Here is a 25,583-nt window from a genome sequence, read left to right as displayed (position 1 = left end):
ATCAGGAGAATAAAGCATTCACACATGCGGGAACAGACAGAACGATTAAAGAGCCTCACCTTCCTTTAACTGCAGTATAACTCTATGCCTTACAGCGCAGTGCATGTCTGAACGCCACCCGACACAATAATCACTGCCAAACACGCAACCACCGCCCATCACAAAACACATGATTTTCCCAAGGGTGTGATTCATCAGTCCTCTGAAGACCAGACGTGAGAATCTGAGAGATCAAATCATTTGATTTTCGGCTGATGGAGAAGCTGTGCACTGCAGATATAGAAGCTTTATGGTGTAAACAGCTCTGTTAAATAATATAATAATATAAATAATGATTTATATTTTAGATTTGTCAGGATGGATTTTGTCATTCCTGGTGCCTCAAACCTCATTCATCTACACAGAGGAGTGTTCTGCCTCAAGACACATGCAGTTTTATATTTTAACCACTAGAGGACCAAAGTTAGATAGTGTAGCTTTATCATTTTTACATCGCCAAGACCCAATTCATTGGAAACTTAGGAATGATTTTGTGCTGTAATGTAAACTTGGATCATGTAACATATACTGCAGTGAATTATAAACGTGTCATTCTTGTTTTGTAAAGATTTTATAATGCTGCCTGTGTTAGCGTTTTTTACTCGTGATTTTCTGAGTGATAAAGTGTGTTTGTTGGGTGAAACCTGTGCTAGTGTTGAGGAAGAATGAGTTGATTTGAGACATGTATGAAGTGTTTTGGTAGTTTTAGTGAGTTTTAAAAGTGAAATGAACTGCTGTGAAGCTGAAAGTTGGTTAGGAGAACTGTGTGAAGAGTTTTGAAAAAATGACCCAAGAATTGAAAAATGTGATTGTAAAAAAGAACTGTGATAAGATGAGTGAACTTTGATCTCTTAAATCACGAGCCTCAGTCTGGACGCCCACTTGTGTGTGTACGCCTGAGATTAACGGAGGGGGAGACTGAGGTTTGAGCCACATAAAGACACAACGCTTCACAATAGAAATCAGTGCAGGCTTCATTAGCGATCGGGCCCTGGGAACCGCCGCTCTAAACGCAGGGGTCAGGATTTTCCCGGGAAAAGAGGCCGGGGTCACATGTGAACCCATCTGCGGTAGCAGAAGTGCCTGTGAGAGCGAAGAGCCGCGGTGTAAAGGAGGCGTGTGGCTGTTATTGTGACACACATTCACCTCAGCTGGAATGAACATCATCTCAGAGAAACAAAACAAAGAGAGCGAGAAAGAAGAAACAGACTATGAATGAGAAGGTGAACATGTTTAGAAATCTCCCAGACAGACACACTCATGAAGTACAGCAGCTCTAAACTCCTAAAATAGCAGTATTTTCTTATGCAAAACACATTTCCTTATTTCTGATTTTCTGAACAGCTTTAGAGATGTTGGAGACTGTGGGAAAGAGAGTTCAGACCCCTCCTGACAGTCTTATTAGCATATTAATACCCAGTGATCGAACCAGGACAAAAGCTGGAGCGTGTTGAAGGGGCCGCGGCGGCTCCGGCTGCTGATGGGAACTCTTCCCAATGAATCGTGTGCTGTAAAAGGAGCGTTGCTGAAAGAACGGTTTCATCGGTGTTTCTCCATTAATAGCATGTATGAACATGAACACAGGAAGAGGCAAATCACAGTTTTGTTCACTCGCTGAAGTCTCAGTGGGAACAGAAGAAAGAAAAAGGAACAAGAACAATATCAAGAAAACAAAGCCTGTTTTTAGCACCTTTGAGATTTCTTGTATAGGGACAGTTAAGCACATTTTCACACCAGTTCTCAGTACTGCCATCAAAAGTGAGACCATGTTTCCCACAGGGCTTTCTGGACCTCAGTCTTTAGAGTTCAAAATTAAGATCTCCAGCCCATGTTCAGTGACCAAATCCAACAGAGCAAATGTCTTTGCATTGACTTATTCCTGGACTCACTTTCCAGAAACTTTCCATGGGAAGTTAAGCTGGGGAATTTTGGAAATAATTCCGAGTTGTAAACTTAAAGGGAATTAATTGGAAATGCGGAATAATTCATACAAACTGTATCATATACTAACAATAATATGAACATTTTGTTTGGTCATAAGCAGACATGCATGCAAACTAATACATATTTTTAAAAAAAATTCATTCATTTATTTGCAAGTAGAACTTTAATTGATTTTTTTCATTGAACAACAAAAAAGCATGAATGTTGAATAAAATAAACACATTCCCTATGATCCGTATGATCCATTCAGGGGTGTGTCCTCAATAGCCCTGCAGTAGTGTGCTGTGTCATGTGATCGAGGAATGCGCAGGGTAGAAATTCAACTAAATTTGCATTAAATCTGGTTCTTTTAACCAAGTTGTTTTAAGTTCCCTGTTATAGGCTAACCTGCAATTTTGCAAATTTCCAGTTTATTCCCATTAAGTCCCGTTAGTTCCCATATATTCCCGTTAATTCCCATGGAAAGTTGATGGCGTTAAAGCCATTGATGGCGTGTACGTGATTCTGCAGCATATGGTGTCACGGCTTACAGTGTGTTTGGGAAGACTTAACTGTAGATTTACTCTGACACATATCTGCTGGGTCCCATCACTGAGAGCCTGCTCTCACAAGATATACGCATGAAATATCCTAATCTGGTCAAAAACTGCCAACTTACACGGGAGGAGGCCATATGACCTGCATGGAAAATGACCAGCAACAGAAGACGAGACTTTCCAATATTACAGACCATTTTTTAAGGCTGGGATAGACCTTATCAGGGTAGTGATATTTAATATTTGACAGGAGAGAAAATGATTTGTATTGTTGTTCACAACATACCGATTGTTCAACTGATGAAGCGTCTTTCCAAAAAAGAAAAAAAGAAAGAAAAAAGTGAGCTCAGAGAAGGTTTGTGGTCCCTGGAAGAAAGTTTTGTATATTTTATAATAGATAAATTCATCTGGTGCAAATGTCAGTGAGCAAACTGAACAGAATATAAAAATGTCTTTGCACTGACTCGCACCTGGACTTTAAACCTCTTTTTATTTGTGATACAGTGTCCATATTACATTCACACCGTTTTAAAAAGCCAAACGATTTGAATAATGATAAATATAAAGAATCATAATTTCTCTAAGACAGAAACACACCCAAAAAAAATTATATTTCATAAGTATATCAATTAATTTACTTTACACTCAAGTAGTAAAATTACAATACTTTTCTTAATTTCCTCACTTGTAAGAGCTAAAGATTTAAAGAGGAGAAGAGGAAATCTGCGTACAGGCCTTTAAGTTACAGTGAAACATTTATAAATCCGTTTCACGCTGTAAACATCTGTCCACAAAAACACTGGAGATTATGTGAAAGTGGAAGTGGCGCAGGTTGCGTTCACAAATGTATGCATGCACTCACACAGAGATGAAGTTCACTGTGAACGGAGACGCTCTGATCGCGTGTAAATGAACACAGTGCTACGCTTCACGCTGAAACCTGCAGCACAACACACTATACACTAACTCAATCACAGCCTTTTGATAAGCGCACTAATCATACCTGCAAACTAGTCGCTTTTCGGCGAAATTCGCTGTTTTGAATCAAAATATGTCATTTATGTGAATCATGTAGATCCGAAGAGTTTTTTTTTTTTTTTCGGGGGTGGGGGGTGTCAGGGTGAGTTTTCAGGCACAATAAATCGAAAATGGGCTACTTTCCCATAGACTGGAGTGAGACCATAGACGTCTCTCGAGCTGTCGTGATCTTTTTTGGCGCTCTGTGGTGTGACTGACACATCGCTGTAGCGCTTCAGTTCAAACAGGCAGAGCGCACGTGAACCGATCATCTCTTCCGCTTTACAACACGAAATAAACATGAATGGATGTAGGATGAATGAATACCGAAGGTATGTTGAAAGATCCAGTACAACTTACTGAAATCTGTATCATGTCATATGTAACGTTAATCGATCAATCATTGTTTCAACCGCGGAAAAGCGCCAATAAAATAGCTTGTAAAAATGTCACATTTACCGTAACATTTACTTCAGAAAAGCTGTTCAATGTCAAAAAAACTTGGTAGTCAGCTACAAATATGAACTCAGAGAGGAGCATTTTGATATATATTCACTGTGACTATAGGCCATTGCATATTCATGTCCTTAACTTGTGCTTCAATACTGAATGAATAAAACAGCCACCATTTATGACAGCCACCATTTAAATGTTTAGGCAGATAATAAAAATGAGTAGAAACGTAATTATGTCATTAAAAATTTATTATAACATTATTATAAAAACTACTTTATGTGTAATTTATATGTAAGTAGCTTACAAATCAATTAATTTTAACCTTTAATATTATAATGATGTAGCAGCTGTGATCCCCTGTATAGTTTACAGCAATAGTTGAGAGAGATTTTTTCTTTGAGGAAATTTGCCATGTACTGTACCTGATAGACCCCAAATTAATCATTAATGAATTGAAGGTAATCAAATTGAAATCAAATCGCAAGCTTCTGAATCAAAATCAAATCCAATTGTGAACTTTGTGTCAATGTCCAGCCCGTGTCAATAAATGTTTTTTTATAAATTATTATTTATTTATTTATTTTTACTTGAAGCAAATGTTGTTTTTTCCATTTATTTTCTTGTGGGAGTGCACCAGAATGCTTAGTTTCTATGTTAAAATCAAAAAAAATTTCTCTTGGGGAAGAAGCCCCCAGACCCCCCTACTACTATTTACCTTGTAAACATGTCACCTTTTTCACCACTTTGGAGTTTGCAGGTATGACTAATAACTCATATCGAGACTTTAATTTCAGTTTGTGTCACAGATGCTTTGCCAAAGCAATGGCACAACAGTGTTAGAAATCTATAAGTAGTGTCAAAATATTTTTGGTTCATTATGAAACTGGTGGGACAGATTAGACACAAGGAAGTAAGGGAATGTTGTGTCATTTTTGTTAGGAAACCATGGCATTTCCTTTATTTTTTTTGTCTTTATAGTTTCTAAATGTGTTTACGCTGCAGTTTTTGCTAACGATTAACAATGGTAGAGATGTTTTCATTTTTGGTCTATGATTTGCAAACAGTTAAAAGTCTGGATACTACAGGCGAACAATCGATTTCATAAGGAAAAATACAAAGTAGAATTAAAGGCTGTGAAAGCGGTTTTTCTTCTGTATATGTTCTGCATGTTCTAATACTCTTTGAGAGATGATCGATCTGATGAAAGGAATCAGTTACACTGTCAGAATATCAATTTTTCCCTATAAAAATATGGATCTTCGTTTGTTATTGTTGTTAATCAGTCTATTTGTGCATCCAAACTCAAACTCAGTGCTTTACTGTTGATTATGTATTTCATTGGTACAAAATGCAATATTGCAATATTATTGGTAACTGCTCCTATTTGTAAAATACAATGACTGTTACTAGTTTCTGTCATTGTGTTTTTTACAGGACCCAGACAAAAGCCAGGTCGTGGTGTTGTTCTGCTGATACTGTATGAGAACAGAGGAGGAGATACAGGAGTGTGTCATAAAAACAAACAGACTATACTGTAAACGTGTGTGTTTATAAATGTGCGGTAGTGTGCGTCTCATACCGAGTGGCAAACATGGCTCTGAGTGAGGAGAAGGTGGCCGCGTCCTCTTTCAGGGCTTTGAGCTCGTTGCGAAGCTTCATCATGGTTTCGGTCACCATGGCCTTCTCATTCTCATATTTGCTCTTCAGGTTGGCCAGCGCCACTTCAGCGGTCTGAAAAACAAACACGGGCAATCAGAACTGAATCTAATCGTGAAACTTGTGTCATAATTTACGATGACTAAAATACGTGATACAGAAGAAGTCAATAAAGGGAACAGTGACAGCGACAGGCTCTGCCCCACTGATGTGACGACGAGGGTGAAACACTAACCTGTTTGTTGGCCTTTAGGACGGTTCTCAGTGTGGCTATCTGCTCCCTCTTGGTGCTGAGGAGCGATTTGAGTTTGAGAATCTCCTCCACGCTGGCTTCCTGGTCCCGGTCGGCCCCGAGCCCCAGTTCCAGAGAAGCCATGCGCTGGCGAGACAGCTCTGTGGTGCGGTCCACCGCTAGCTGCAGGTGTCTGATCTGGTCGCGGATGATAGCCACCAGGTTGTAGATGTTCATGGGCTCTTTGCGGGGATCAGCCACTGGGGACGGAATGGAGGAGACCGGAGATGAAGCTCCGTCGCTGGTGTCGGCAGTGGGGAAGAGGCCACGGGTCAGCAGGATGGGAGAGCGGCGGCCGCGGCCGTCAGGGCTGCACCAACCCGTGGTCTGCGTTCCATTAATCCCGGCTTTACCTTCACGGTAGTAATCGAGCATGATGCGGTTGGGCGTCTCGTTGTTGCACATGCAGACGTGATGATACAGGTTGGCTAGTTCCTCGCTGAAGGTGGCGAGCTCATCTTGCGCGATGTTAAGGCTGCCCTGGGATTCGCCCGCCACTTCACTGGCCTGACGAAGCTCCTTCTCCATCCGCGCCAGCTGCTCGCGGTCGGCTCGACTGCTGCGCTCCAGAGACGTGAGCTGCGCGCTCAAAGATGCTACCTGGCTCTCCAGCTGCGCCCGCTCCTCCTTGTATTGTGATTGACAGGCTGAATGTTCCGCCTTTAACGTTTTGAGCTCCTCCTTCAGTTGACTTGCCTCGGACACTGCGACCTGTGGATTCAAACAAATGAGCATCTTAAATGTAGAGGTGCCGAAACCCAGAGAACTGTTTCACTGTCTGCAGATTCAGGTCAGTGCTGGGTAGAATACTTACAGATTACAAGCTGTAGTTAGGGATTACAAATTACATGACGAAATTACGTTCCTTTTATTTCAGGCTTGAGCTCAAAATAACAACAAAAATGCATGGTACACAAAATAATCCTTTTCTAAATAGATATTTTTGGTATTGAATGCACCATTTTGGATGGATTTTTTCTTCTGGCCAGAGATGAAAACACCACTTAAATTGATCTTAAAAATCTAAAAAAAACCCTTATTTCTATACCTTGTACTTGCACTCCAGGATCTCGGGGCCGTTGATGTCCACCTCATAGTATTCGGTGTCCTCGTGGCTGTCGCGCTCCTTCTCGTTGTCCAGAGCGGACTGGCGCTCTTTGCTGGCCTGGAGTTTGCGCATGGCACTGAGGTTCTCGGTGAGGCGGCTGATCTTCTCGTGTTGCTCAGATAGAGCTCCATGAGCCTGTTCCAGCTGCTTCTGAGATTCCTGCAGGGTCGACAGCAATGTCACCTTCTCCCGCTCCACCTGGAAAAACAAATATGCAATACGGTTCAGGTACGACAGAAAAGAGTGTTTTCATGATCGCACAATGTCACTCGGCTGACACTACTGCTGTCCGCTCTGCTGTTATGGTGAAACTGCAACTGATACTGAATCAGTGTTGATGGTCAAGGTCAAATGTATGCGCTAAAAGACTTCTATAAAGTACTTCCCTGCAATGCTGATTTAGAACTGATGATTGTTTGGAATGGGACGAATATTATTTAGTTTTACAATAGCCAGTGTTGGGGAAAGTTAGTAAAGTAACTAATTAGGTTACGTAGTTACTTTTTATGGAAGGTAATGCGTTGTTACTTCTGCGTTACTTTTTCTCACCTGCCTGATGCTTGCTTTTTCCAGGCCTTGCAGGATTTTTTACTGAGAAGCTAATGCTAGTCACAGTTACATCACTTGCAGCTGTGCGCGCACAGTGGTGGCAGAAAAACAGCGGTAACAAGTGGAGACAGAACAAGAGAAAAATGTTTTGTTGTGCCTTTGGATGTCAGAATCGGAATGAAAAAAATATAGTCTTCATTTTTATAGAATACTGTCATTGAAGATGCCCTTTGAAGCTAAACGCAGACGTTTATGTTGCAAGTCACAGACTGGACTGATGAAACCTGCAATGATTAGTCTACTATTAAAGCATGAATTTGATGTAAACAGTAAGTCTACATAATATTCACATATGCAGTTCATAGGGGACATCATACATAGCAGTTACAGCATAAAATAATATTTATAACATTTTACATAGATAACTCTTAAACATAGCCTATAACATTTTTGTCTCACAATTCTGACTTTTTACTTGCATTTGCATGTTTATATCTCCCAGTTCAAACTTCATAACTCACAATTGTGAGTTTATATCAATTCTGAGGGGGAAAAAGTCAGAACAACAAGTGAATCTCACAATTTTGTTTTTCCTTCTAAGAATTGTGAGATATAAACTCAATATTAACTTTTTTTATTCTTTTATTCTTCCACAGACTGCTACTGACTGCAGAACTGTCATTTTCTGTCATTAAAAATTCTTAACACGTTAAAATAATTTACTTGCAAATTACTGAAGCACATGAAATTGTCATTAACGCAATTTACGTCACACAGTTAGATGATCTTGGGAGTCAGGAGTTTATCACACTGAGCATTTACAGTAACGCAAACACTGTAACACTGGTAGGCAGAAGTTGCTATTCTTTAACCCAATTTTGCCTCTCTGTGATTGTTTCTGTAGAGCGTGAGCCTTCACGCATCACACTGTGTGAAATACAGACTGAAGTCAGACCATCCCACTGCTGTATGGCCAGATGATTCGCAAACTACATTTCTGAGCTAGCTAAAGCAAACCAGCGTCTCACTAGTAAAGTTTTGATGGATGGGGATTGTAATCAAGGTAAAGATGATTGCGGTGACGTACAGGAGTCGTACAGTAAACACACGTGAATCTGTTATATTGATGCACAAACAAACCGTGTATCGATGCACTGATCGCACATTGTACTAATGCAGAGTCACATTTCAGTGCATTTATTGTTTCCACACACATTCAGGATAATGTTTGGATTTGTCATGTGTATATTTCTGTGTGTAGTAATTCTGAATGGATCCGTGTACTGTAGTACATGCAGTCAAGACGGCTGGTTTAGGGTGGTTTTGGCATCTCCATGTGGTTCTGTTCAGTTTTGCAACTTGTCATGTCTAAAATGTGAACAAGCTCTAAACAGGCTCTTTGCTGTTGCACTGAATTCTAAAAAAAGTTTGTTCTGTAATTTTTTTTTTTCATGAGTGCTTTGGTATGCATAAATTTATGAATTATATGGACTCCTTACATCATTTGGTTACTAAAGTGTCTTTTTGGAGTCTCCAAGTGTCCTTTTTTGGGAAGACACCTAAATTAACCTTGAAAAAAGCAGAAAATACAGTTTTGTGAAAATCACCCTTCAATCTGATAGTTTAGTTTCATGGATATAGAAAATGACGATAAAATGAATGTGTTAAACAAGATAAATGGTGTATGTTTAATTTCACGATAAGTATACAATTAATCGTGATTAATCACATAAAAGGGGTGCGATTAATCACAATTAAAAATGTTAATCTATTGACAGCCCTAGTACATTTATAAAGTAATGCGTTACTTGTAATGCGTTAATATTTCAAACACCACACTAGGGGAACCTAATTTCAGCGAGTTTGTCTTACTGTATCAGGGCGGGGCACAGGCTAAAATCCAGTTTTCTTTATTTATAACCTTCTTCAAAAGCTCTGCTCTGAACATTAATTACAGGACTTGCTGAAGCGAGCAGCACTGTGTGTTAACCTGTACTGACATGACTCAAAATTATGGCTGTTGACATGGGAAAACCTATTCAGCCAACAGAAGGTTCTGACTTGTGGCTTGCGGTTAACAGTTTAACTGTCTGTTATGTTCATATCAGTGACAGAGAGAGTGAAATACGAAAACGCTTTAAATCATTAATTCACACTGAACTTGGAAACAGTTTGATTTTCATTAAGACTTCATAAGCAAATACTGCTCTAGGATAAATCAGATTTTTGAGAAGTTTTGAATAAATGTAATATTCATTTATTCAAAACTTCTCAAAAATCTGATTTAAAAATCTGTTAATTAACAGTCCATTTTCAACCCATCTCAATATTATATTACAGTAATACAATATTCAATATAAATATCATGATGATTATTATTATTATTACTACTGGTGTCTTTATAATTATTATGGTATTATGCAAGAGTAAAATATTTCTATCCTAATTTATTCCATTTCATGTGGAAGTTGTAGATGTTCCTGTAAAACCCACATGACATTTCTCATGAAGACATACTGTATGTATATATATATATAATATATATAACAAGTGTATGATATCCATCCCTGCTGATCTGAACACATGGGTATAACTATGCGAGTAGTTGACATTTTTAATAAAAAATAATTAAAAACTGCATGCAAAAACAGAAGCACTTGTTCATTTGAGATGAAATCATGTAATCTCAGCTGGTTTCTGGTGTCTGGAATGGATTTCTGGGATGATCAATAGGTCATGAGGGATACGGGAGGGTCTGATTACCATAATGGAAAGAACTCTCAAGGTGCTGCTGTTTAAAGCAAACAACGGTCTCGTATTGGTTCTGGCAAACAGTGCACACATCACCACTGGACAAGACACACCCGTATGCATGGAGACGACCCTTCAGAGGTCAGAGTTTGTAGGTTGATTCCTGACAGATGGCTGAACTGACAGCTCGTGGGTCAGATGGGGTGGAGCACTAAACACAACCTCCACTAATAGGATTGAAGCAGTCCAGCTGTCAGCCAATCAAACACTGATCTGAACACTCACTATAGCGCTGCTCGATTTGGGGGTCTAAATGTGAAGAACTGTGATTTGAAATTCGTAACATTTGTAACACTGAAACCAGCGTTTTCTGTGGTGCTGCTTTGAAACTATATGAACTCTGAAAAGTGCTATTCAAGTAAACTTGAATTGAATTAAAATGCGACATTAAAAAAATCCCAGGTTAGCTGTGCTTGTTTGTATGGCTGCACTATTGCACCAATATTATTATTACATTATTATTAAACATTTTGCCATGTACTTGATGAAATGATGGTGCCTGGCTGAATGCAGTGAACATGGTAAATATATCTTAAAGTAGTACCTGCAGCAGCTGTTGTTTCAGCTTCTGGATCTCGGAGATGTTGAGTTCGTTCAGTAGGTTGTCCACGAGGCTGGAGGACGGCTGGAACAGATCTCCTTTTTTGGGTGTGGACACACGGTTGTCGTTGTTGTTGGCGATCTTGTCGAAGCCGTTCTCATAGACGTGGAGGGGTTCGTCGTTGTTGGGCTCGATCGAGGTGTCGTCGCTAAACTTCAGCCCATCGAGGGAGATGCTCAAAGGACTGTGGTACATAGAGTCCCCGATGGTCATGTACTGAGACAACTCCTTCCTTAAGGCGGCCTGTATTAACGGACACCAAGAGATACCGTGAAGTTTGACCTCAGACTGGCAGGAACAGGCTGAACGGCATTTTAAACGAGATCAAGAATCAATATTGCCAACCAGCATGAAACAGACACTGGCCATTTCTCGATATTCGCTCTTTCTTCAGTCCTTCTGTTCTCGTTCAACAGCATCATTAACTGTTGAAGTTCAATTCCAATACTCAAGGAACTACTCATATTAATAAAAACCTGCTCTACGTTTTATTGCCATATTAAAAAGAAAGCATAAGTAACATAAATATACATACTCATGTACACAGATGTATGCGGTAAAATAACATTTGTTTGTGATGATATGTGTTTTTTATTGTGCAGTGGGTGGTGATGTCCCACTACTTAAAATAATGATCTGTTGGCCAAAACAGAGTATTAATTTGTGAATTAGAGCAGGGGTTTTCAGTTGTTTAGATGCCACAGAGCCCAAATATGATGAGGGACGTTGGAGTTTTTCCTGTTTTTCCACCTGACTTTTAGTAGCAGAGCGAGCGTTTTGAATTCATGCGTAAGCGTGAAGCTCAGCTTCCATAGGAATGAATTGAAAACACTGCTCTTCGCCAGTGGACACGCACCATTATGAATGCCCGTGCGCATTTTACTTTTGCTTTCGAATTAGTGGCAATTCAGGGGCAGCAATCTTATTATTTTTATATTTAATTTTACAGACTGGGTTTGTGGGTCTATGTTTGTTGGTACGAGGTCAATGTACCAGAAAGTCTTTATTTAGTGGAGTCAGTTCTTGATTTCCAGCTCAACTAATGCAGAGGTCACACTCCTAATATCATCTAGCTGCAAATAATAATAATAATAATTGAAAAAGAAAAATAACTCTTGCCTTCTGCTCCCTCTCAGTCTTGATGGTCTCCAGCGCCTCTCCCAGCTGCCTCTCAGCGATCTCCTTCAGACGGATGGCATCTTCCAGCTGGCTGTTCAGAAACTGGGTGTCTTCCTCCAGACGCCGGAGTTCATGTTTTAGACCCTCAAACTCAACCTACAGGACGCCATCACAAACACACACACACACACACGCACTGTGACTAATACCCATCTCAGCGGTCACTTCTGACAGAACTGATGTTTCTGCAGCGTGGCAATGAGTTTAACGTGGTCGGCTGAAGGTACGGCAGCTGAATGTTACCTGGCCCTGCTTTAAGACAGAAACATGTTTCTGGAGGGTGATGTTCTCCTCCTCCAGCTCGCTGTAGTCCTGCAGCAGACGAGCCTCTCGGATCTTGAACTCCTTGATGTCGTCCCGCAGACGTGACCTCTGCAGCTCCACCATCTGACTGTTCTGAAAGACAGAAAGACAGCGCCACATTGAGTTCTCTCTTTCACACTTAGACAAAAACTCACAAAATTATATCAAAATGCCTGTTTTGTCGAGTATCCTCGTGAGCACAGTCTTAAACGAGTTAAAGTGTTAAATGAACAAAGAGTGAGAAAATAGGATGCAGATCATGTGCGTCAGCTCTTAAAAGTGACAGCAGCCTAATAAACCTGCTGCAGTCTGAGAACAAAAGAAAAGAGAAAGTCACTCACTGCTCTTGACTGAATAACTTTTGTAGCTTTAATAAGGATTCATGTATATTTAATTTATAATTTATGCAGTGAAGACTGTGAAGTCTGTGACAACTTTATTCAATTTCTATACATTTCCTACCTGAAAATCTTAAAGCACTGTTTACAAGGTTACACGGGTCAAAATCAATGAAAACAATAACTTTTTTGTGCATTTTAACAGGGCAGGAAAAAACTAGCATTGCGCCCTGATATATTAAAGGGACAGCTAAATGTGGCATTTATTACAATAGGTTTGAAAGTTATTTTTTTTAAAGCCTATTAAAATGTTAAAATTGGTAGCTTTCAGTTATACAGTAATGTTGAATTGGTATTATTAATGGCTAAAATTGAGAACTAAATCCTTGTAACAGAGACATCAGTATCAGGACTGGTATCAGTGATTCACAGTTTTTAGTAAAAAGATGCCATTTAACACATTTAAAATATACCGTCTTTTTGCGGTTTCTATATTATTTTGGAGATTCAATGTGAAAGTATTACAATATACAATATAGTATTACAATATTTCAGCATCATCGTCATCAGTGTCACATGATCCTTCAGAAATCATTCTAATATGATGATTTGCTGCTCAAGACACATTTCTGATTATTGTCAATGTTAAAAACAGTTGTGCTGTTTGAGATTCTTGTTGAAAATGTGATTTTATTATATATTATAAACATTTTATTCTTCAGGATTCTTTGATGAATAAAAGGTTGAAAAGAACAGCATTTATTTGAATCAGAAATGTTTTGACATTATAACTGTCTTTACTGTCACTTTTGGTCAATTTAATGCGTCCCTGCTGAATAAAAGTATTAAAAAAAGAAACTACACTTTCATCCTTTGACCTGTTTGCTTTTATCTCTCCGTCTTCACTCCATCTGTTCCACGGCTCAGTCACATGCAAAAACACATTTAATTTCACCTTTGGCTCATTAATCTCCTCAAGAGGACTGCGCCATTAAACACAATCTCTTTCTCTTCTCAAATCCTCACTCGTGTCACACCATCTGTCTCTTTTCACTGGGAATTTATTTATATAAACATTTATTTTCTTCCTTTCATTCACTTTTAATCCCTATATTTGCATCCTTTGCTGTGTTAAAGGGGACCTATTATGCAAAATTCACTTTTTGGCTATAAATATGTTTGACTGTGTGTGTACACAAGCACCCTATAATGATAAAAATCCAACCACTCCTCTTTTTTAATCCCCATAAATCATAAGCAGTGTCTCAGAACAAGCCGTTTACAGGTTCCTGGCAGTGTGACGTCACATTAGCCACAGGCCCCGCCCACGAATGTTGACAGACACTGCCGTTTTAACATAGAACCGCCCTGAGTGAGTTCACAGCCAGTTCACAGTCCGTCATTGCTGCACTGACGAGAACGTCTCCCAAGTGTTTTAATTGTTCTGTAGCTGGATGGATTATCATTTCACACCAGACTGCTTTGAGAACGAATGTCAATACAAAGGGACAATACAAAACATACAGTCTCCAGAGTGATACTGGATACGGCAGTAATGAAGGTGAGAGCAGTTTATTACAGTTCATCGGAGTTGATTTACGGATATAAAGTTTACCAGTTTATTAAGCACCACCCAAAAAGCATAAGGTCTTTATATATTTGTTTACTGTTAGTTGTAATGAGTGTTAACGCGTGAAACGGCGCGTTTTTGCTCAACCCCAAAAAGTGGCAATTTTAACATGCTATAAAAAATGATCTGTGGGGTATTTTGAGCTAAAACTTCACATACACACTCTGTGGACATCAGAGACTTATATTACATCTTGTAAAATGGGGCATAATAGGTCCTCTTTAAAGTAGAAAAACTCTGTAGACAAGATACCTGTTTAGTGCCTAAACGAGATTATCACCATTACTGTGTTTTTTGAATTCAGTAAATGATGGTACAGAAATATCTAATGGGTTTCAGTCTTTAGTTTTAACAGGCGGGGTCACTGAAAATACTGAAGATTGATTGGCCCCTGGTGTGGCCCCTCCCCTCTACTTGCCTGTCACTCAAAAATTCAAATCATGTCTTTTGGCTAAATGTTAATTTTAATTTGAATACTTAATGTTTCCTTGATGCTTCTGAACAGTTTGGAAAAAAAATATTAAGCTGCACTCCAAGGGCTGGGAAAAAAAAAAAAAAAAAAAAAAAAAATCACACGGTAAGTTTATCTATTTTTATTGTTGTCGCAGCACTAGATTTTGGTATATTGTCTTTCAGTGTGAGGACAGACCAAGTTCACTGTTAACTCCTGTCCAGCTCAAAGTCTTTTCGCTAAATGTCATAAATTTGCTGCTTGATTTAATCAGGGTCTTCATGCATTTGAATTTTTGGCTGATATGTAAACAACATTTCTGGCTGCCGCAGTAAATTTTACAGTGGGGTAAAAACTCTACATACCCGCGTTAAAACTGCAGCTTTCTACAATACAATAGCTTATATAATGTTTACATTATATAATGTAATATAATGATATTCTGTTATTTTATCCACTATACATTAACACTGGGGATTTAATTTGTGCTATAGCAACGTCTAATGCTTCTAATCACTCGTATGACGATCCTGACGCAGCTCATGATCCAAACACACGGTGTCCTTTCAGTCATACAGCGGACTGACCTCTCTCAGCTCCTGAGTGATGGTGGCCAGGCGTTCGTTCTCTGACTGGGCATTGGTCAGGATATTGCGTGCTTGTCTCAGTTCTGTCTGCAGCTCTTGCATGCGCTGCTCGTAATACGCCTCCTTACAGGCCGACTCCTGGATGAGCGTCTCCTCGCGGCTCTCGCCGTCAGCCGCCACCTTCCTGTGGTTGGAGTGCGCCTGTCCAAACGCCTGAGAAACAGAACAAAGATACGAAAATTAATAATTTGTTATATTTATATAGCATTTTTCTTGGAACAAAGGTAGTGTTCCCTTGACCATTCTTCCAAGTCCACCAAAGGAGGAAGGCAGTGTTTCCTGTATTTCCTTTGAGTTCAGGCACCATGTGAAGCTACTGTTTTTAGCTAAGTTAAGCACCCTCACTTGATACTGTAATAATATCATATTGGCGAAACAGATCTAGCAAAGGCTACAATGCGTATTTGTGTTTGCGCTCTGGAAAGCCTCAAAGGTTTCTATTTACAGTGTGTTTTTGCAGCGTAGAGCAATGTAGCCAATCACAGACATCTTTTGAACGTAATGGCCAATCAGAGGTGTTTAAGCTTGCTCAGAATCCACTCACCGCTCAAACGCCAGAGTGTTCAGTCAGTGCGAGTTCTGCTGAGATTAGGGATGACAATTTACATAAATTCCCATAATCGATAACTGTTCTACATGAAAATGTGATCTGTAAAATCACTGTACAATAACAGACAGACTTGTGTCACATATCTCAAAACCATAAACCATAGTAGAGCACATAACTTTATTTAGAGCAGGTGGTCTCGAACGAGCCCAAACAAACACAACATAATGAGTAGATCACGGAGTGACATTGACATGCTGCTCAGCTAAAGCTATAGGACTTCACGGATCCGATGGCGTCGTGATCATGACGCAGTGTTTTCCAACGTCATTTGAAAGTTCAAGGGGGGGTGGGGGGGATTGGGGGGCACCACTACATATGCTATTTTAGTTATGAAAACTATAATATATAAATGTTCAGCCAAAAAAAAATTAATTTAAAGCTAAACTGAAACCGGCGTTATAACTCTAATTTGGCACAAATCCAAATGTTTCCACATTCACTATGTATTTGGATGCTAAACTATATTTATTATTTAAACGCTTTGATTGTACACAGACTACTTAAAATGAGCAGTGTACCTTTTTATATATTTGGTTGAGTGTATGTTATTTTGACAAACAGGCTGCGATGTCAAGTAGGTTATGTTGTGTGTGCGCATGAGACGCCGGCGCGATCACTTGAACTTTCTTATAAAAGTGGAAACAACTTAAAATACTCAGACATTTATGGTCAAAAGTGTAACACCATTCAAATCTGTGAAGGGTTAAATAGGCCTATTATTTTTGTACACTCACAATAAAAACAAAACATTGCTTGTAAAATAAAGAAAACAAAAAGAATTTTCTGCCGTCTCGGTTTCCTTTCCGTGAACTTGCTTCTCAAAAATGAACGGAAACTCAGCATATAGTTTAGTCTATTAGCCTACTTCTCGCATTTTTTTTTATTTTATTTTGTTAATATGTTAATTATTTAAGTGAAATCAATTTCGCGCAGGCTATTTATTCATTTTATTTGATTTAATCCTACTTTTCTCCATTCAGAAGCGCTGCAGGTGCGTGATGATAATGAATCCTCATGTTCTGTTGTTTATTCTGCTATTTGTTCATGTAGGCTAAAACTAAACCCCTGGGATTTTTGTAATGGGTGACAGACACTTATCCATTCTAATTTCTTTTAATTCTAATTTAATATAATCTTGTCGGTTAATGAAAAGATAATGATCGCGTCGGTTGAAAGTCAGGAAAAAAACCCCGAAATGATATTGACAAGGCAACATTTCTAATTTTCGTTTAGTTTAAGCTTTATATTTTTTTATATTTCAGGTTTATTTCGATTAGCATAAATGTTTTTAATGGTTTTTGTTAACTATAATAACCCTGCCTGGGCAAAACATTCACAGAACTGCATTACAGTCATTTTTCCAGCTGTTTAAGCCACAAGTATTTACAAATATTCACGAATTATTTAATGCCTCTGGGACATAATCAGACTTATCGAGGCCAATAAACCTACAGCTATTGTTGCAAACATAATTTACATTACTTTTAAGAATAATAAATGTTGGAAAAGTGATAATAATGTGCCTCTTTTGAGGTATTGTTTCCACTTTCATTTATTAGTTTAATTTTGATAAATAGGCCTATGCTATAAGTCTAGCATTAATGTTACATGAATACAGTTTTTAGTAAAAGCACGATTTTGTGAGCATTAGCGGAACTGAATGTGTCAGAATAAACATGAAACGCACGGATTAGCTGTCGCCATCAGAGCTCGTGCATCTGCCTTGGAGAAACTGCGATGACTAACCAGCCGTCTGTTCGCGGTACTTTGACGGCATACACTGCTTAAGTCATAAACTGATAAAGTCGAACACACACCTTATGATTAGCTGTGCACAGGCGGTGTGATGCTCTGCCAATTAATTAATTAATTATTAATTAACGGTTTAAATAATTCACGTACATTTAAGAGAACTGGGGGGGCACAAATTCTTTCTGGGGGGGCCATGCCCCCCTTTGCCCCCCGTAGCGCCGGGCCTGAACCAATGGAAACTGGATCTCGGGTGTTGTGGGTAGGGACAATGCGTAGAGACCAATAGGACTGTTTTACAGCTGGAGCACACTTGGATTGGTCTGATCGCTCAGATTGACAGGTCTGGATTAACTGTGTGTCATAGAATAGAAGAGCACAGCTGAAACAGCACTGAACATCATCACTCATCAACCAGGATCTTATCACTTGTTTATTCTATGTTCTTTAATTGATATGGATATCAGTAAAATCCAATATTGGTCGACCTCTAAAATATACTTTAATATGCTGTGTCAGGGTAAGATCAGTTGTGTGTCTTGTTTTAGGTGTGTTTGTGTGTTGGTTGGGTTCACTCGAGGTTAGGGCAGGGCTGTATGATGGTATTTATCTTGTGGTGATAGACATGCATCATTTAATGTGCGGTATGTGTCTGGGCAGCTCTCGGTGGGCGGGGCTTCTTTATGATGTTTACATGTGATAGCAAAAGAGAAACAATGAAGAAATCCCAAAAGACAAGCACGACTCCTCCCAAAAAAGGAAGACGTTGTTATTAAGGAGATTGTTAGGCACAACGTGATGTTTATATGGAGTTTTTTTTTGTTTTGATTATGGCTTTCAACTGGTCACATTATAGTGTTTAACTATGTCCATCTAAGGTTGTGCATGTCAACTATTTTACAACATCTTTAAATGTGGCTCATCTGACCAGAGCTGTTTTATTATATTACTTCAACTCAACTTGAACTCAAGTGTTTCCTAGTGTGAAGGCTTTTTTTTACACTGATGTCAGACTCATCATTCAGTTTTTATAAATAATGTCATCCTTCGTTTATGTCCATCAAGTTCCAAATAAAAACAGAAATGATCAAATGAGATGAAGTATGTTTCATTTGTAAACTATTTCAAAACCAAAAATACACATTGCCACATGGTTATTTGATTTATAAGCTGTTTTATCTTTGAATTTCAAGCAAAAATAATTATATTGCGACACTGCTACCATGATAAGATTTTGGTGACATCAAAAATGACATCATAGACAGCAGCAGGTCTAGGGCTGGGCGGTACAATGATATCGTGGCAAAGGTATAAAATGGCTAACTTTAGAAATTTTGCTATATCGTGTATATTGCAGTATATATATATATATATATACACACACACATGTACACAGATACGTGTAGCACAGCACTATCGACACTTCAGAGTGATGAAACGCATGAATGAGACCAAGAGCAGGACGTGCTCAATGTTAAAAAGAGTTATTAGGCACAATAAACAGTGAAAAAGACCTCAATGACTGACACACAGCTGAAGCGCACGTCTCTCAGCATGAGATCAGTTCTGTCTCATTGTGCTTGAATGGTTGAATAGACACAATAATGTCAGAATACCAATCTTGTGGAGTAATCATGTAAACACAGACGGTTATGCCTCAAGAGAAAGTAAAGTTGGGTGTAAACCAGATGTGTATCAGTTTATCGGATTGGTGTCTTCGGTCTTAAAGTGACAGCAGCCTAATAAACCTGCTGCAGTCTGTGTCATTAAAGTGAATCAAACAAAAGAGAAAATATCTTACTGCTCTTGATTGAAAAACTTTTGTAGCTTTAATAAGAATAATTCATACAGTAAAGACTATGCAGCATTTTATTTCTACATTTGATTATTTAATTTTTGTACTGTTTCTAACTACATGTTAATTAAACCTATTCTACCTGAAAAATGTAATTTGTATGAGTCATATTTTTGTTATATTGTATTTGTCCTATTGTTTGTAATTTGCTTCTTTGTTCTTACTTATATATATATATATATATATAACATGTGCACTCTGTTTTGGACTTGTGTTGTTCCATTTCCCGCCACTAGTTAATCACCATGGTTACTGAGCACTCCAATCATCACATTCAGCTGTGTCCCATCACCCAGTTCCTGTTCCTGTGTATATAAGCCCTGTGTTTCCTGTCTAGTATTGTCCGGTATCGTTCTTGTATAGTGTGGTTGTCTCCCTGTTGAACCTGTATGTGGATTACCTTTCCTGTGGATTTATTAAAGATTGTTATACTTCTATCCTCCTCGTCCTGCGCGCTTGCTTACAGCCACCTGTTGTAACTAATATATATATATATATAATCCTTATGGTAAAATAAGCTTTCTTATATCGTGAAACAAGATTTGGTCATATCGTCCACCCCTAGGCAGGTCTAACAGACTGCATTCACTAATGCACAGATCTATTTCATCATATCAGACATGTCTTTAAGACAGAAATGACTGTATTTACATTAATTTTGCATCATAAAAGTGCTCTTAACAGCTTAAAATAAGCTGTCAGAATTGTTGAAGAGAGAACTGATGCATCAGAGTGTCTATAATGTTCTCCAGAACATCACCACAAGTGCTTGAACAGCTGTTCGCTCTGAAACAAATGGTCTGTAAACTCCCACATTCACAGATAACCTGTTTGATATGTGGGACACCCACTAGCCTGAGCTATTGAACACAGCGACTAAATTTAGCAGACTTGTTTTCAGCTTCATCCTGAAGAAACAAAGACACATTGTTTGAAAGAGCTGGAAGAGAAGGATCTCAGCTGGCCGCAGTCCTGTTGTTCTGCTACAGCATCTAAATCCCCACCAACTGACCCACTGACCTATTTCCAATCATTCTCATTATACGCACTCAAAAACATTTATATTACAACAGACTCTAAGGGTGTGGTCACACTTCAGTTCGGTTCTCTGGTCCAGACCAAAATGAAATGATACATTTGATTCTGGTTCACTTATCATTCACGACACCGAACCTAAACACACACAAAAAACAGCTTTTACGAGCTATACTTTGAGTCGATACTTTCAGAACATCTGAATCAATGCTGTATTCTAAATGCAACCATTGTATGTGTATACATGGAATATTTATCAGCTGAAACTCGTGAAAAGCTTATAAAACATGTAAAGGAGTGAAAACAGCGTCAGGAATCCCTCCGTCACACACAAACACAGATCTGCTGCGAGGAGACGCGCTTCTGACACCTGTACTGACCTGTGATGGGCAACATCACCACTGTAACGAGAAGAACCAGGTGTGCTTCAGCATTCTGTCCTTTTTAGGTTCACATCTTGTGACATCACTTCCTGTTTTTGGTTCGTTTAGATGTCTTTGGTCCATGTTGCGTTCATATTTCAGTCGAACCACACCAGAGTTCGTTTGGAAGCGGACCAAGACCCCAGAAAGGGTGGAACACTTGTTTAGTGAGCACCAGGGTTCGGATTAGGACCGGGTATTGACACAAACTTCACAATCAGATTCCGATCCAATTAGATTTGATTCCATATAGATTAATTTGGACATCAGGTTTTCCTCAAGGAAGAGAATCTAAATAATGCTGTAAACTACACAGGAACCCCAGCTGGCACGACATTACTATACAATACTGAAGGTTAAAATGAACTGATTTGTGTACAAACATTTCAATTTCACACAAGGAAGCTTTTATTATAATAAAGTTATAATACTAACTTTATAATTATAAAATTATGTTTCTACTCCAAATTGTTTTTTTAAATAGGCCTGTTTTAAATGGTGGCTGTCATAAAAACTTGAGATTTATTTAAACATGCATTAAATATCGAAGAACAGTAAAAAAAAAAAAAGAATATGTAAGAATATGCATATATTTAGCAAAATTATCCTCTTTGTAGCTGTCGAGTTAATGCTCACCGAATGTCTTGGGATTTGTGGGATTTAAGAATTGATATCAGTTCATAGAAATAAGATTGAAATCTATATTTTGTACCCAGCCCTGCTTCAGATGGCAGCGTTCACACTTGTTCAAGTGAACAATTGCACCAGACTTTAATCAAGTGTGAACACACCCTTATATGGGAAATTTGTGAAAATACATGTGAATATATTATCGATATGTGATATCGTCCAGCCTCCGTGTGAGAAGCCTCCTTTCATTACAGAGATCTCTTATTTTACTTTTCTTAGACAGACATTAGATTTCACACATTAAACCCAATAAATGTACCACATGTGCTGTTCACATACTGTAAGCAACAGTGTTTTACTGTTAAGATAATTCACAATCAGCAAAAACAGGAAATGACCTTTAAACCGAATGTCCTGCGCTGTTTTCTTCATCTGTCCAGAGCTGATGTACCAGTATTGTCAAACAGGTCTGTTCACACATGATCGCTAAACTGTAAAACGCAAATCATTTCCAAAAAAAAAGAAGATGTAAGTGTGAAAGCCCCTATTGACTCATCTGTTCAACTGAGCTTCTGCATTCAAGATCTATTTGCAAACGAGCACAAAGACTCTGATTGTTCAGATTAACGTCTTGACTGACCCAACGGAGGTCATACTGACTGATCTCAATGACAGACTGAACATACAGACAACAAAACTGTCATAAAGGACCAGAATGTGACAAAAATTACTCAAGAACCATCAAGGAACTTCAGGAAAGTTCAGAAACTGAATGAAATTGGAATGAACTGGTTGTAATAATATCTTGTCACAGTTCAGCGATAACAGCCCTTCAATCACAACAAACCCTTTGAGTTAAGGAAACAACCACAATCCTCTCTGACACAAGTGCTGCTCCTAACTTTAAGAGGCGTGTGTCTGATCGACCCGCATTCCCAGCATGACCTCAGCCCGCAGGAACCGTCCGCATTCCCATCATTCCTGTTCAAACTTGCTCGGCCGTTTAGGCGGAGACAAAACTTCCCGCAAAAATTCAAAAGCAGGCCTGTCACATTTCCCCATTACACACGAGCCCAAAGAATCACAACACCGAAGCATTATCATTTCACTCTGAAACACCCTGATACAGCTGATTCTGAGAAACAATCAAATCACAGTCTGATCAGAGGAAGAATATGAGGTGCTCTTTATTCTGTGTAATCGGTGAGATGTTGAGAAGAAGATTACATCACACCAGGGCTGTGATCCCAGTCTCTGCTTAACTCCCACAGTGCAGTGCATCACTGGAGAAATGAACTAGTTTCCCAAAACTGCAGTAAAGGCCCGTTTACACCAGAGATCATAAGGATTGTGGGATATCACAGGCAGCATATGACAAATCTATGCAAAACTCAAGCAATGAAATCATCACTGGATTCAGACTTCAGTACTCGTCCCTGAAGAACGGACTTACTTCTGTCTTTTCTATGCAATCAAACCATGTTTGAGAGCAAAAATAACTATATCGTAATCAAAAAATAAAATATTGCAAATAAAAATTCTTCTTAAAACCGTTTTAATTGCAAAAATAATGTAATTGATGGCAAAACCCTTTGCAGTGTAAGTCAATCTTTGTTTTGCTCTGTTCTGCTGTCATTGTTTGAGCATTTTTCATCTTTCAGACACAGACAGCATCTCATGACCAACACAACATGAAGTCATTCATCAGATGACCTTCATCAGGGGTTCAGTTCAGAGGAAAACTGTACAAATAAATAATTAAAAAGAGATTAAAATAAAGTAAAACAAATAAATTTTGGATTAAAAGATTGATTTATATAGATTGGATAATTAAACAATAAACTGTGAACAAAATAAATATATAAAAAACAAGTAAACAAATCTGATTTAAATAAATAATGGATCGATTTAACAGTACGGTGTTATAGTGAGTAGAAAAATCGTACTGTACACTAAATATTTTCCGAATAATACTTTACATTGGTACAGTGTACAATTTAATAAATTGTGTCTTTCGACATGAAAATATAAATTTTAAGATGGAGGATGATCATATTCGGTGGACCGTGTCCTCTAACAGACAGAGCCCTGTCCTTCATAACGACAGCGTTTACACGCCAGATACACGATCCGGCGGCGGTAATCATCACGGTGGTGTCGCAGTTTGTTCTCCGTTACCTCTCGCAGCTGCTCCAGCTCCTGGCGGACGCTCTCATATTCCGCCTCCAGCTCGTCGTACTGCTGCTTGAGCTGCTGTTTCTCCTCCAGCACCGCCAGCCCGTACTCCGCCGCCTGGATCTTCTCCTGCGTGGTCTCGGCCAGCTCCCGGGACAGCCGCTCCACCTCCTCCTGCTGCTCCGCGGACATCTTTAACGGCAGACGCTTCAGACTCCCCCGTGCGCGCGCTGCATGACCGCCTTCACTGATATATTCCTGCTCGGGAGCGGGTGATGAAGGGTGTCGTTCTCCAGGGGCAGAGGAGCTTGTGCTTTATTGCTCCATGACCGCGGATCGTTCAGCTCCTCTCCGCTCCTCTCCCCCTCAGTAACATGGAGAGGAGAAGAGGCTGTAATCTGCTGAAGGATCTGACAGGATGGGGGATTCCTTGGAGTGAGGAGAGGCGTTTTTGTGGGAGATGTAGTTTAGTTCGACAGCTTTTCCAAGGTCGCAAATGGAGCAAAAAAACTCGTATCCCATGACTCGCTGCGGTTTGACAGTGGATACCGGAAGCCCGCGTGAACCGGCTCCCTGCGCGTGACGTGGAGATCTCCGTTGAGTTCAGTGGACATATTTATTTTCTCTATTTTCAAGCATTTACTAAAAAAACATATTTATTTTATCTTATATGATGTTTATTATTATTATAAATTCCTCACGGTTTGAGCAACAGACTAGAATAACTGTCTTATTGAGGAAAAGTGTGCTGTCATGTGCAAACAATCAGAGTTAGGATGTCATGCGCCCACACCCGTAACTCTAAAGGCTCTTTCACACCAAATGCGACGCAAAAAACCCGAATGAATTGTCCTTTCGCATCCAAAGCGAAACGAAACAGGCTGTTACTGCAGCGGACGGACTGGGAAATGAAGCTCTTTCTCCTGATTGAAGAGGGAAAGATTGAACGCATCAACAGCGCCCTCTGCTGGCTCCTCACATGTACAACAGGAACATGGATGCCTGAACATATACTGCTCATTTTATCCACTGGAATGGTTCTTAAATTTATGTTTTGATTTGTATTTTTACTTCATCAGAATGGTACAGCACTTGTGACTTTTGTGGAATCTGCTGTGTGAACATAGAGCACATGTGGGCATGATCAGAAAAAGTTAAATAAAAAATAACAGTCACACTTGTAGCCTACTCCTCGCAGTCAGAAATGACAGAAATGTTTTCAAAAACAGTTTTAAAAAAATGCATTTATATTTTTTGGGGGATACAATCTACAAATCAGTCACAATGCAGAAAAAACACATAGTAATGAAGGGGTTAATTGAAATATCATTTATTTAAAAAATAGGGTAATGACGTAATGTCTTTTAACTACATCTGTTTTCACTGTAATACTTAAAGTATTCGCATACTTTTAAAGATAAGAGAATGAACTGCCTTCAGATTCATTTGTGATTTAAAATGCAGTTTTGTGTTTTTCGTCTGCAGAATAAAATAAATTTTAACTTGCATGTATGAAATATATGAAAAAAGATATCAAGGAAATTATTTGA

At 39.0% G+C, this 25,583-nt stretch overlaps 1 protein-coding gene across 3 annotated transcripts in view; it reads right to left on the bottom strand.

Annotated features, from left to right (window-relative positions):
* Positions 1-25,111, bottom strand: part of zgc:171572 (protein bicaudal D homolog 2) — a 32,534-nt gene extending 7,423 nt beyond the window's left edge. For 2 of the 3 annotated variants that reach the window (XM_051901969.1, XM_051901970.1), the window contains exons 1-8: positions 24,037-25,111; positions 15,498-15,710; positions 12,432-12,584; positions 12,129-12,284; positions 10,953-11,252; positions 6,989-7,246; positions 5,884-6,651; positions 5,572-5,723 (exon numbers count right to left, since the gene is read on the bottom strand). In XM_051901969.1, the coding sequence (XP_051757929.1) occupies positions 5,572-5,723; positions 5,884-6,651; positions 6,989-7,246; positions 10,953-11,252; positions 12,129-12,284; positions 12,432-12,584; positions 15,498-15,710; positions 24,037-24,225 (2,189 nt within the window). In that variant the 5' untranslated portion in view covers positions 24,226-25,111. The remainder of the gene's footprint in view (positions 1-5,571; positions 5,724-5,883; positions 6,652-6,988; positions 7,247-10,952; positions 11,253-12,128; positions 12,285-12,431; positions 12,585-15,497; positions 15,711-24,036) is intronic. The other variant, XM_051901971.1, reaches the window with a different exon arrangement.
* Positions 25,112-25,583: the final 472 nt, after the last annotated feature.

The sequence above is a fragment of the Ctenopharyngodon idella genome, chromosome 8 (genome assembly GCF_019924925.1).
Source record: "Ctenopharyngodon idella isolate HZGC_01 chromosome 8, HZGC01, whole genome shotgun sequence".
NCBI classification, from domain to species: Eukaryota; Metazoa; Chordata; class Actinopteri; order Cypriniformes; family Xenocyprididae; genus Ctenopharyngodon; species Ctenopharyngodon idella.
Note: the sequence above shows the minus strand (reverse complement) of the source record. Positions and strands in the feature narration are given on the sequence as shown.